The 12,385-nt window shown below is 43.8% G+C and overlaps 1 protein-coding gene across 3 annotated transcripts in view; it reads right to left on the bottom strand.

Annotated features, from left to right (window-relative positions):
* Window positions 1-3,477: 3,477 nt before the first annotated feature.
* znfx1 (zinc finger, NFX1-type containing 1) overlaps window positions 3,478-12,385 on the bottom strand; it is a 62,548-nt gene continuing 53,640 nt past the window's right edge. For 2 of the 3 annotated variants that reach the window (XM_061889460.1, XM_061889479.1), the window contains 3 exons: window positions 11,205-11,300; window positions 8,584-11,025; window positions 3,478-8,499 (listed from right to left, as the gene is read on the bottom strand). In XM_061889460.1, the coding sequence (XP_061745444.1) occupies window positions 8,584-11,025; window positions 11,205-11,300 (2,538 nt within the window). In that variant the 3' untranslated portion in view covers window positions 3,478-8,499. Of the gene's footprint in view, window positions 11,026-11,204; window positions 11,301-12,385 lie in introns of all 3 variants that reach the window. The other variant, XM_061889470.1, reaches the window with a different exon arrangement.

The following is a 12,385-nucleotide window of genomic DNA, read 5'->3' as shown; positions in this document are numbered from 1 at the left end:
ATGGATGAAGTACTGGCTGTCCAGAGTCGAGACCCAGGATGGACCGCTCGTCGGGACCCAGGATGGACCGCTCGCCTGTATCGGTTGGGGACATCTCTACGCTGCTGATCCGCCTCCGCTTGAGATGGTTTCCTGTGGACGGGACTCTCGCTGCTGTCTTGGATCCGCTTGAACTGAACTCTCGCGGCTGTGTTGGAGCCACTATGGATTGAACTTTCACAGTATCATGTTAGACCCGCTCGACATCCATTGCTTTCTGAGGTCCTCTCCAAGGTTTCTCATAGTCAGCATTGTCACTGGCGTCCCACTGGATGTGAATTCTCCCTGCCCACTGGGTGTGAGTTTTCCTTGCCCTTTTGTGGGTTCTTCCGAGGATGTTGTAGTCGTAATGATTTGTGCAGTCCTTTGAGACACTAGTGATTTGGGGCTATATAAATAAACATTGATTGATTGATGAAGTGTTATTGTATAAATAATACACAGGGTATTTAGGACTGGAACATGGTTTATTTCAGCCCGGTTGTTTACATAGCCAGCTTGGAGTGTTACATCCTAAAAGGTCCGTCGCAAGAATGATCACTAGCGCCCTCTACCACCGGGAGGCGGGAGTCATTTAATGACTCATATTTGACACACGCAGCTACGGTATATTAATAAAAACATAGCTGCTTACTGTTCTTTTTAGCATATTCAATAGCTTGGACCTTAAATCATACTGAATAGCTCTTAATTTTTCTTCCCTTTTTGCGATTTCAAATTACCGGTATTGAAATCAGCCTCTTCCATTTTGACAAGGGAAGTGTCACGAGTTTGACCAGGTGGTAATACTAAGCATGCGCTAATTATTTTGCGAAGCGAGTTTGACCCGGCAGTAATTCATTTGTTCATTAAAAATAAAATAGTACCAACTTATGAAGTAAACAATTTGAAAAATGTCGACAACAATAATAAACAATATTGAACACATAACTGAACATAGATATTTTCATACAGGCAGAATTTTTAACACACTCGGTCAGGGGTAGGGAACCTATGGCTCTAGAGCCAGATGTGGCTCTTTTGATGACTGGATCTGGTTCTCGGATAAATCTGAGCTGACACTGCTTAACACGATAAGTAATGACTAATTCCACTTGTAATCAAAACGTTAAAAATAACGTTAAAAATATCAAACATGCTTCTGCATTTGAATCCATCCATCCTTTTTTCTACCGCGCTTGTTCAAGAAATTGCATGATTTATTTATTATTGTTTTTTTTAGGGCTTGCCCTCCTGGGGGTTCTTCGGACCACCAAACATTGACGTGAAAGCCTTTTTCAGGGTTACGATATTTTTTTATTTTTCAATAAGTGTCTCAGTTGCTTTCCAGCAATTGTCTTTTTTCTCTTTTGTTCTCGCTTGCGCTTTGGCTCCAGCTCCAACCCTGTCTCTCCTCCAGGCCACTGCTTATAACAGAGCGACAGGTGATTAGATAACGAGGCCCAAGTGGGCCATGTATGCACCTGTCGCTGATTTCGAGGCCGGTCCTGGCACACCCTGCTTTGCTGCAGGCCCTCAGGCCACGCCCCTCCACAGTTAGCTTCAGAATATCTACGTTATTACAAAGAATACGAGACCTATTATACTCTAGTAATGTTGGTCTTACTTAAAAATGCACGCGTTTAGTTGTGTTCAGTGTTGAAAAAAAAAAGATATGGCTCTTACGGAAATACATTTTAAAATATTTGGATTCTTGGATCTCTCAGCCGAAAATGTTCCCGACCCCTGCACTAGGTTATGAACTTGCACGATCATATTCTTATATTGGTATTATTATTATTAAAATGATCAATAATATCACATTTTTACATGGGAAAACACAACACTAAAGTGTAAGGAAAAAGTAATAAAACATTACAAATAATTCATAATAATATACTTAATCACCAATGATACAAAGCTGAGACAGTATCTGTTTTAAGCATTGTTTAAAATAAGATATTTTAATATGGATCCCATATACATTTCAAATGCAGCCCTTGGTGGAAAAAGTTTGGACACCCCTGATCTAAAGTATCGATATTAGAGCATTAAGATCTAGTATCTGCGGTTTCCGTATTTCAGTATTGATACGCACATCATTGCAGACAACTGACGCAAGTAGGGGGGGGCGTTTGGTGGTAGCGGGGGGTGTATATGGTAGCCCGGAATAGTTAGGGCTGCATGGGATTCTGGGTATTTGTTCTGTTGTATTTGTTCTGTTGTTTTTAGACCAGTTGATCTGCCGTTTCTTTTCTTTTTCTTCTATGTCCCACTCTCCCTTGTGGAGGGGGTCCGGTCCGATCCGGTGGCCATGAGGGGGTCCGGTCCGATTCGGTGGCCATGTACTGCTTGCCTGTGTATCGGCTGGGGACATCTCTGCGATGCTGATCCGCCTCCGCTTGGGATGGTTTCCTGCTGGCTCCGCTGTGAACGGGACTCTCGCTGCTGTGTTGGATCCGCTTTGGACTGGACTCTCGTGACTGTGTTGGATCCATTGTGGATTGAACTTTCACAGTACCATGTTAGACCCGCTCGACATCCATTGCTTTCCTCCTCTCCAAGGTTCTCATAGTCATCATTGTCACCGACGTCCCACTGGGTCATTATTGTCACCGATGTCCCACTGGGTGTGAGTTTTCCTTGCCCTTATGTGGGCCTACCGAGGATGTCGTGGTGGTTTGTGCAGCCCTTTGAGACACTAGTGATTTAGGGCTATATAAGTAAACATTGATTGATTGTTGTATTTATGTTGTGTTACGGTGTGGCTGTTCTGCCAAAATGTGTTGGCAATGTTGTTTGGTGTGGGTTCACAGTGTGGCACATATTTGTAACAGTGTTTTTTTTTTTTTTACGGCCACCCTCTGTGTGACCTGTGTAGCTGTTGATCAAATATGTCTTGCAATAGCACACTTGTGAATTACATAGCCGGATACAACATGTAACTGGTCTTGTACGTTGTTTATACAGGATGTAGGTGGCGCCTAAGACAGTGCCATCATGGCACCCCCTGAATGTTGTTAGTTGGGAGAAAATCGACGCCCTGAAATTCTGGGGTTTCCCGGGAAAATTGGGAGCGTTGGCGAGTATGACGCTGTCAAGCGCCGTTCAAGCGTTCAAATTAAACTCGCGGGCCGCACTAGCATTAAATTGTCATTTCAAAGTGCGGGCCGCAAAATAACGTCTCGTGGGCCGCAATTGGCCCGCGGCCTGCATGTTTGAGACCCCTGTCGTAGGATGTTGCCATATTTCCACATGTTTGCCACCTCCGCTTAAAGCGTATAAATAGTGAGAGTGATACCCCTCCGCTTTCATCATTTGCTCAACTCGAACACTTGTCCAGTGATGCTCCCACTCTTCCTGCAAATACCACATTTTGCATCCAGGCAGTTTTTTTTTTTTTTAGGGCAGCGACACATCCATCATGCGTTGCAAAAATAGAAAAATGCGAGACAAAGCTATTTTCGGGATTGTTTATTTTGCTGAGTACGCAGTTTCCTGATGAGTGACACACATTTTTTTTTGTTCATGCTTGTAAAAATTAGCTCTGGTAGCGATTTAAAGACACGGTTGTAGCGGTGCAAGTGTGAAACAAAGTGGTTACAACAGCCTAACAAAAAAATAAACATACCCTATCAATCTTCATTTGCAACAAAGATTTCATGATTCTTTTATAGACTACTATGACTACTACTACCTATGCACTACAACTATACTACTGTTTTTTTTTATTTTTATGCAAATTGTGTACAATGAGTCTAAAATACACAGTGAGCAACACACACACACACTAAAAAAGTCTGACATTAAAATCCAAGTTGGGGTTTTTCAACCCACTTCCATGAAAGCTCAATACACATACAGGACTGTCTCAGAAAATTAGAATATTGTGATAAAGTCCTTTATTTTCTAAACATCAAAATGTCATACATTCTGGATTCATTACACATCAACTGAAATACTGCAAGCTTTTTATTATCTTAATAGTGCTGATTTTGGCATACAGCTTAAGAAAACTCGAAAATCCTATCTCAAAAAATTGGAATATTTCCTCAGACCAAGAAAAAAAGCTGTATGCCATAATCAGCAATATTAAAATAATAAAAGGCTTGCAATATGAATCCAGACTGTATGACGTTTTCAAGTATTTAGTTGCATTACAGAAAATAAAGGACTTTATCACAATATTCAAATTTTCTGAGACAGTCCTGTATCTTATTCAGGATGGATGGATGGAATAAGGGATTAAAATAGTTGAAGCTTCAAAACAAATAGTGTAAGTGATGATAATGGTTTAAAAATGATGTTTATAAAAGCTGGAAAATAATACTTGGTTAGCATATTGTGCGGTCAACAGTATGCATTTTACACACACACACACAAACACAGGTTACAATAGTAATTCTAAACAAAAGGCTTATTTTGCATGTAGTATGGTAAAAAAAATTCATAGTTTTCGCTTATTCGTGGCATCCTGACAAAAACCTGGAATTTAAAAAGGGGACTGCACTTTTTGGGGGATTATTATGAAAGACGATGACGAATGGATTTTTTTTTTTTTTTATGCATTCTAAATATTGACTAAATGTAAAAACGGAGCCAATTGGCTCATAAAATCCAATAAATAACCATTCAAAAAAGCACCAACAATACTCCATTTACATTCTGTGACTTGATTATTAACCAAGTATTCATGATATTGTTATTATGAGCGCTAACGCGGACAAACTATTTATTGCGTTTGTGACTTGATTATTAACCAAGTATTCATGATATTGTTATTATGAGCGCTAACGCAGACAAACTATTTATTGCGGGGCCGTGATCACAAGCTTGAGTGCCTATGTTTTCATTGGGTGGTCTGCTGCTTCTTCGCCCCCTCTAAATTTATTCTAGATCATAAGTCATGCATCTCACCGGCACAGAAGAAGTCTGAGTATGTATTCCGACAAGGACCCGAAACTGGCGAGGACGACACAAAATATGAGTCGTTTTTAATCGAAATGGGAATATATGAACACCCTAGTAGTTGGCATCCTAATGACGGCAGACCTTGTACAGTAAGTGATGTGTTATTATGTTTACTGTCTTTTATAAAGTGAAGTGCGTAAGAGATGAAGAAAAACAGAAACAGACGTGATGCGTTTCTGTACATTTTAAATGTTACTATAAATGTGCTCATTACTACATTAAATATATACCGTATTTTTCGGAGTATAAGTCGCTCCGGAGTATAAGTCGCACCTGCCGAAAATGCATAATAAAGAAGGAAAAAACCTAAGTCGCATTTTTGGGGGAAATCTATTTGATAAAACCAAACACCAAGAATAGACATTTCAGAGGCAATTTAAAATAAATAAAGAATAGCGAACAACAGGCTGAATAAGTGTACGTTATATGACGCATAAATAACCATCTGAGATCTTGCCTGGTATGTTAACGTAACATATTATCATTCAAATAACTATAACATATAGAACATGCTATACGTTTACCAAACAATCTGTCACTCCTAATCGATAAATCCGATGAAATCTTATTCGTCTAGTCTCTTACGTGAATGAGCTAAATAATATTATTTGATATTTTACGGTCATGTGCTAATAATTTCATACATAAGTCGCTCCTGAGTATAAGTCGCTATGAAAAAAAAACTGCGACTTACAGTCCGAAAAATACGGTACTTACATCATGTATGCAAAACCTCAATGGAGATGTTTGAATGTTTTGTACGGGTTTTGTAGGCGGAATTGCGCAGCTCCCATAGGCTCCATTTTAAGCAGGCTTTCAACTGCATTTATTTAATATTTAGAATGCAAAAAAAAAATGACATCCGTCATGTCTTTCTTAATGATTGTAAACCATGGGCAAAATTGCAAAAAAAAATGTGCAGTTCTTCTCTAAAGGGTTAAAAGATTTAAAGGGGAACATTATCACAATTTCAGAAGGGTTAAAACTAATAAAAATCAGTTCCCAGTGGCTTATTTTATTTTTCAAAGTTTTTTTCAAAATTTTACCCATCATGGAATATCCCGAAAAAAGGCTTTAAAGTCCCTGATTTTCGCTATCTGTAAATACACCGTCCATTTTCCTGTGACGTCACACAGTGATGCCAATACAAACAAACATGGCGGAAGCTATTGAGCGAATAGCTATTGAAGCTATTCGGCGATCGCCTTCTAACCAACGATTGCATCTTTTGACCAGACCACTGGAGCAACTTAAATCCGTCGATTGGTAAGTGTTTGTTTGGCATTAAATGTGGGTGGAGGGAAAGGCTGCAAATATAGCTACAAATGAACATACAGCTAGCCTAAATAGCATGTTAGCATCGATTAGCTGGCAGTCATGCTGCGACCAAATATGTCTGATTAGCACATAAGTCAATAACATTAACAAAACTCCCCTTTGTGATTTTGTTGACATTATCGTTGGAAATGCATCTGCTTTGAGTGTCGCAGGATATCCACACATTCTTGCCATGTCTGTCGTAGCATCGACGGTAAAATGTGCAGACCAAACGAGGGACTTTCGCATCTTTTGATACTGGTGCAACTTAAATCCGTTGATTAGTATGTGTTTGTTTGGCATTAAATGTGGGTGGAGGGAAAGGCTGGATGCAAATATAGCTGCTAATGAGGCATAATGATGCAATATGTACATACAACTAGCCTAAATAGCATTTTAGCATTGATTAGCATGACGTGCTAATCGATGCACACTCCACGTATATCAACTTGAATCCGTCCCTGATCGTGTTGTTACACCCTCCGACAACACACCGACGAGGCATGATGTCTCCAAGGTACGGAAAACAGTCGAAAAAAATGAAAATAACAGAGCTAATTTGACTTGGCGTGTGTAATGTTTTTTAAGAAAATGGTGGATTGCTTCCCATTGTGACGTCACAGGTGAAAGGTCATCACTCCGACAGCGAACAATTGAAAGGCGTTTAGATTGCCAAATTCTTCCTTTCAGGCGGATCGGTGCGGCGTCCTCAGTAATGCGGACGTTGTACCGATCCGTTGTGGTGAAGAAGGAGCTGAGCCGGAAGGCAAAGCTCTCAATTTACCGGTCGATCTACGTTCCCATCCTCACCTATGGTCATGAGCTTTGGGTCATGACCGAAAGGATAAGATCACGGGTACAAGCGGCCGAAATGAGTTTCCTCCGCCGTGTGGCGGGGCTCTCCCTTAGAGATAGGGTGAGAAGCTCTGCCATCCGGGAGGAGCTCAAAGTAAAGCCGCTGCTCCTCCACATCGAGAGGAGCCAGATGAGGTGGTTCGGGCATCTGGTCAGGATGCCACCCGAACGCCTCCCTAGGGAGGTGTTTAGGGCACGTCCAACCGGTAGGAGGCCACGGGGAAGACCCAGGACACGTTGGGAAGACTATGTCTCCCGGCTGGCCTGGGAACGCCTCGGGATCCCCCGGGAAGAGCTAGACGAAGTGGCTGGGGAGAGGGAAGTCTGGGTTTCCCTGCTTAGGCTGTTGCCCACGCGACCCGACCTCGGATAAGCGGAAAATGATGGATGGATGGATAGATTGCCAAATTCTTCCTTTTAGAGTTCGGAAATTGGTTAAAAAAAACATACGGCCTTTTTTCTGCAACATCAAGGTATATATTGACGCTTACATAGGTCTGGTGATAATGTTCCCCTTTAAAAAAAGAAATAAAAAGTAATATCCAATAGCAGTAATTATCATGTTGATTTCGTTTTAACAAATTCTGACACGATGGCGAGGCATAATGGATGCGTGTTGCTACCCCAGGGATGCAAGAGGACCAGGACAGGCAGGAGTTGCAGGTAAGATTAGATTTAATACAAAAACAAAAATAATACTGGTACAAAACGCAAAGAAAAGGCGTGCCGAATGCACGGAGAGCTATGCTAATAATTAGCAACGAGAGCAGAGTACAGGAATAGAGGTGCAGAGCGCACGCAAAGCTGAGGCGAGACTTAGCAATAGTGATTACAAAAATAAGAACCAACGTGCGTGTTGCAAGTAGCAAACAAAACAGCCAGGAGGAACTAAGGTAGCAGGTGGTCTTAAATACAACACAAATAATTCAAAACAGGTGTGCGTAATGAATCCGTGCAGGAGGCGTACTGAGGTTGCCATGGTGACAATACAAAACAAGGAAGTGCGCTAATAAACGGGATCGGTAGAGTCCAAAACATGATCAAAACATAGGACAATACAAAAAGGACATAAACATGCTAGAGCTGTGTGATCCGGAAGCCGGATCACAACAAATTCTGTATTATTTTTCATTGCTCGCAGTTTTTTTGTGCTCAGAGGTAAGAAGGATTTAGTAATCCTCTAGTTTGTCATTCGAAATGCGAAATGGGAGTGGCTGGCATTAGTATTTTTTTATTTTTTTTCAAATGGGTAATAGTGCATAGATGATTGGTCTCCACAAATTATGTCTTGCAACAAGTGGATGAAGCGAGCCATTGGGTTGATCCGTCGTGGAGTATCTGAGCAAGACAAAAAATCGAGTTCAGAATGAACGTAGCTGGCCAAGACATTTAACCATATGTGTAACTGCTAGTTAGCCTTGCCTATAGGTGAAGATCTTCGAAGTTATTGAGGTTGTTGGCCTCGGACCACGCCGCGTGCTGGGCGCCGTCCATTTCCGAAGCCACCTGATTGCCGGCGGCCAGCCGATGAGAGCTCCCGCCGATGGTGGCCTTGCAGTCAGGGCATCGTCGGGCCTCCATAGCCCCCCCGCACTCGGTGATAACGTAGACATGGTTGTTGGGGCATTTGTACCAGTGTCCAGATCGCAATCCCATTGCCTTGACGATCATTTTTTTCTCCTCCTCACTGATTTGCAAACCTGTGACAGGCACCTTTTGCTTCATTTCCTCCATGACGTCTTTCAGTCTTTCTCCATCCTGCTCGGTGAACTGGCCGTGCTTTCCCAGCGTCTCTTTCATTATTTGTGCCTCACTTTCGATAAGGCTATGTTTCCCTCGTTTCTCCGCACTGCTGCAAAGGACGACGAGTTCGGCCCCCAGCGTGAGCCTTTGCAGCTCCCTTTGCATGTCGAACATCTGCTGCTCTGTGAATTTTTGAGAGGGGTTGCCGTTCCAGAGCAGGAAGTTGTTTGTACTCTTCTCAAAATCCCAAAAGTTGGTCAATGTGGTATTCTGCCTGACTACTGACTGTAGTTTTTTAACTCTGTCAATAAAGTTCAGTCGGTTTTTGATGACCCATAAGTCGTTGGTCGTAAGGTCCTTTCTTTGCAGTTTTTCTTTTATTTTCATTTCTTTATCTGAGTCCATATTATAGCGCCATAGAGTGTCCAGAAGCTCCAAACTCTGTATTTTTATGCTGCCCTGAGATCCCCTTATTTTTGTCTTCACCATCTCTATCGCTGCAAGACTTCTGTTGATATGAGATCCATAGCGTAAGTTCTTGCGGATCGGAGTCCGACACTTTGGACATTCTTTCAGCTTTATGGCCAGCTGCCCTTCACTGGCTTGGAGTTCGTCATCTATCGCCATGTATGTATCCATGGACGTGTGTTCAACGATGTGGCCACAGTCCTCCAGCTGGAGGAAGCAAGCCTCGGGGTCATCCTCTGTGCCAAAGAAAATCTCGGTCACCTGGTTTTCATGACAGACGCGGCATTTGCTTGGACATTTTTCCCCGCACAGGCCAATGCACGGGTGACCGCAAATCAGGGTCAGGGTGCAGGGTTGGTTGCAGGGCGGCCGATCGCACGGCTCGTGGCATAGCTTACTGCAGCTTTGGTGGACGCATTGCCAAGCACAGGGCTCCTTGCAAGGAGCACAGGGCTGTCCACACTTGCTCATGCACTTGCTGTGAACGCAGCAGTTCTCACACGGCTTATCGCAGGGGGGGCAGCTGCTGGTGCAGGGTTCAGTGCACTCGTGGGAACAGATCAGAAGACGCTTGCACTTATGATTGCAAGATAAGTGGAACCGGCCATTGTTACACTGGCCGCAAGTTCCACGACAGGCATGGTTGCATTTGAGTTGCTGCCCGCACAATGTCGTACACAGTGGCTCCTCAACAGGCTTCATCGTTTTGTAAAAACAAGCTCCTAGCTGGTTGTGACCGCAGCTTAGTTGTAGCATGACATTGACCATGCACTTGCTGGTGCAGGGATTCCCGCATATAGAATCACACCGATGCCCACACAGAAGCATTTTCTGGCAAGGAACTTTGCAAATAAATTCCTCTGGGTCCTGGTGACAGGGAACCATTTGCTTGTGCTGGCACTTGGGTATAGTCTTTTCAACCTTGATCGGACAGTTCTTTGGACAAACTGCAAAGCATTTACGTGAGCACTTGTGTCCCAAAGGACATATGATCCTCTCACAATTCTTGAGACACTGGTATTTCTGGTGCTCTTTGTCGTAAGTGTGGCAGACACTCTCGCACACGTGGCCGCAATCCAAACGGAACTCACAAGGTTTGGTGCAGCCTCCCTCTGGGGCTTGTTTGAAATCATCAGCACAAGAGGCTTCAACCTTCCTTTCTGGGTGATTCTGACAGCAAAGAGTTAGCGCCCTCCCGATCTGATCCTTCTCCTTCAAGATTTGGAAGGTGTTTTTCCACAGCTGCACATGTCCCAGCATCTGACTGTTGCCGATGCAGTAGAGACCTTTCTTGGCCCTGGATAAGGCTACGCAAACACGATTGGAGATGTTCAAGAAGCCAACTTTACCCTGGGTGTTGCTGCGCACCAAAGACAACAGGACAATGTCGTTTTCTTCTCCTTGGTACTTGTCCACCACATGGACTCTGACACCTTTAAACTGATCGCCAGGCATGAGTTTGTGCAGACAGTGGAGCTGGGCTGTGTAGGTTGTTAGAATGGTAATCTGCTCTGGGTTGTACTCCTGGAGTAGGAGATAACGGCAAAAAGCAACTACAAACTTGGCTTCGTGCAGGTTCTTGTGGCTATGCTCCTCCTTGAACTGCGTTTCCAGTTCGTTGTGTTCCACAAAGAAGACATTGGTATTGAGGCCCTGAAAGAGAGAGTTTAAATAAAAAATCAGTCATTGAACAATTTGAGTTTAAACCTAAAGGATATGATAAAGAATACGCCCAGAATTGGAACAAACAGGACTCTTGCTCCCTTTCCTCTCAGTTCATAAGTCACAGCTCATCCTTGGTATCAATCAAAATGGTTTTCACCGGTACGCACCCTGATGTCGTCAAAGTTCAACACAGAGGGATGGTTTTCCAGATCGGAATAAATATTTGGAGTCAGCAGGCGGGCAATCTCCGGCCTCATGCGATGCTGAAAAGTGCAGAGAAAAGCAGTGGACATGGAGCATGCAATGTACAGTAGCTAATTTTTTAAATGTATTCTAATTATTAAATTCTGTTCATAACTTTTATGGACAGAATTTCTAGGCGCAGTCAAGGCGTTGAGGGGTTCCGGTTTGGTAACCGCAGGATTAGGTCTCTGCTTTTTGCAGATGATGTGGTCCTGATGGCTTCATCTGACAGGGATCTTCAGCTCTCGCTGGATCGGTTCGCAGCCGAGTGTGAAGCGACCGGAATGAGAATCAGCACCTCCAAGTCCGAGTCCATGGTTCTCGCCCGGAAAAGGGTGGAATGCCATATCCGGGTTGGGGAGGAGACCCTGCCCCAAGTGGAGGAGTTCAAATACCTAGGAGTCTTCTTCACGAGTGAGGGAAGAGTGGATCGTGAGATCGACAGGCGGATCGGTGCGGCGTCTTCAGTAATGCGGACGTTGTACCGATCCGTTGTGGTGAAGAAGGAGCTGAGCCGGAAGGCAAAGCTCTCAATTTACCGGTCGATCTACGTTCCCATCCTCACCTATGGTCATGAGCTTTGGGTCATGACCGAAAGGATAAGATCACGGGTACAAGCAGCCGAAATGAGTTTCCTCCGCCGGGTGGCGAGGCTCTCCCTTAGAGATAGGGTGAGAAGCTCTGCCATCCGGGAGGAACTCAAAGTAAAGCCGCTGCTCCTCCACATCGAGAGGAGCCAGATGAGGTGGTTCGGGCATCTGGTAAGGATGCCACCCGAACGCCTCCCTAGGGAGGTGTTTAGGTCACGTCCAACCGGTAGGAGGCCACGGGGAAGACCCAGGACACGTTGGGAAGACTATGTCTTCCGGCTGGCCTGGGAACGCCTCAGGATCCCCCGGGAAGAGCTAGACGAAGTGGCTGGGGAGAGGGAAGTCTGGGTTCCCCTGCTTAGGCTGTTGCCCCCGCGACCCGACCTCGGATAAGCGGAAGTTGATGGATGGATGGATAATTATTAAATGTGATCAAAAGTCTGCTTAAAATAGAACTTAAGGGAGCCACATTGTTGAGCCTATAAAGCCCTTAAAATCATCTAAGTATCTCCATG

The sequence above is a fragment of the Nerophis ophidion genome, linkage group LG02 (assembly GCF_033978795.1).
Source record: "Nerophis ophidion isolate RoL-2023_Sa linkage group LG02, RoL_Noph_v1.0, whole genome shotgun sequence".
NCBI classification, from domain to species: Eukaryota; Metazoa; Chordata; class Actinopteri; order Syngnathiformes; family Syngnathidae; genus Nerophis; species Nerophis ophidion.
Note: the sequence above shows the minus strand (reverse complement) of the source record. Positions and strands in the feature narration are given on the sequence as shown.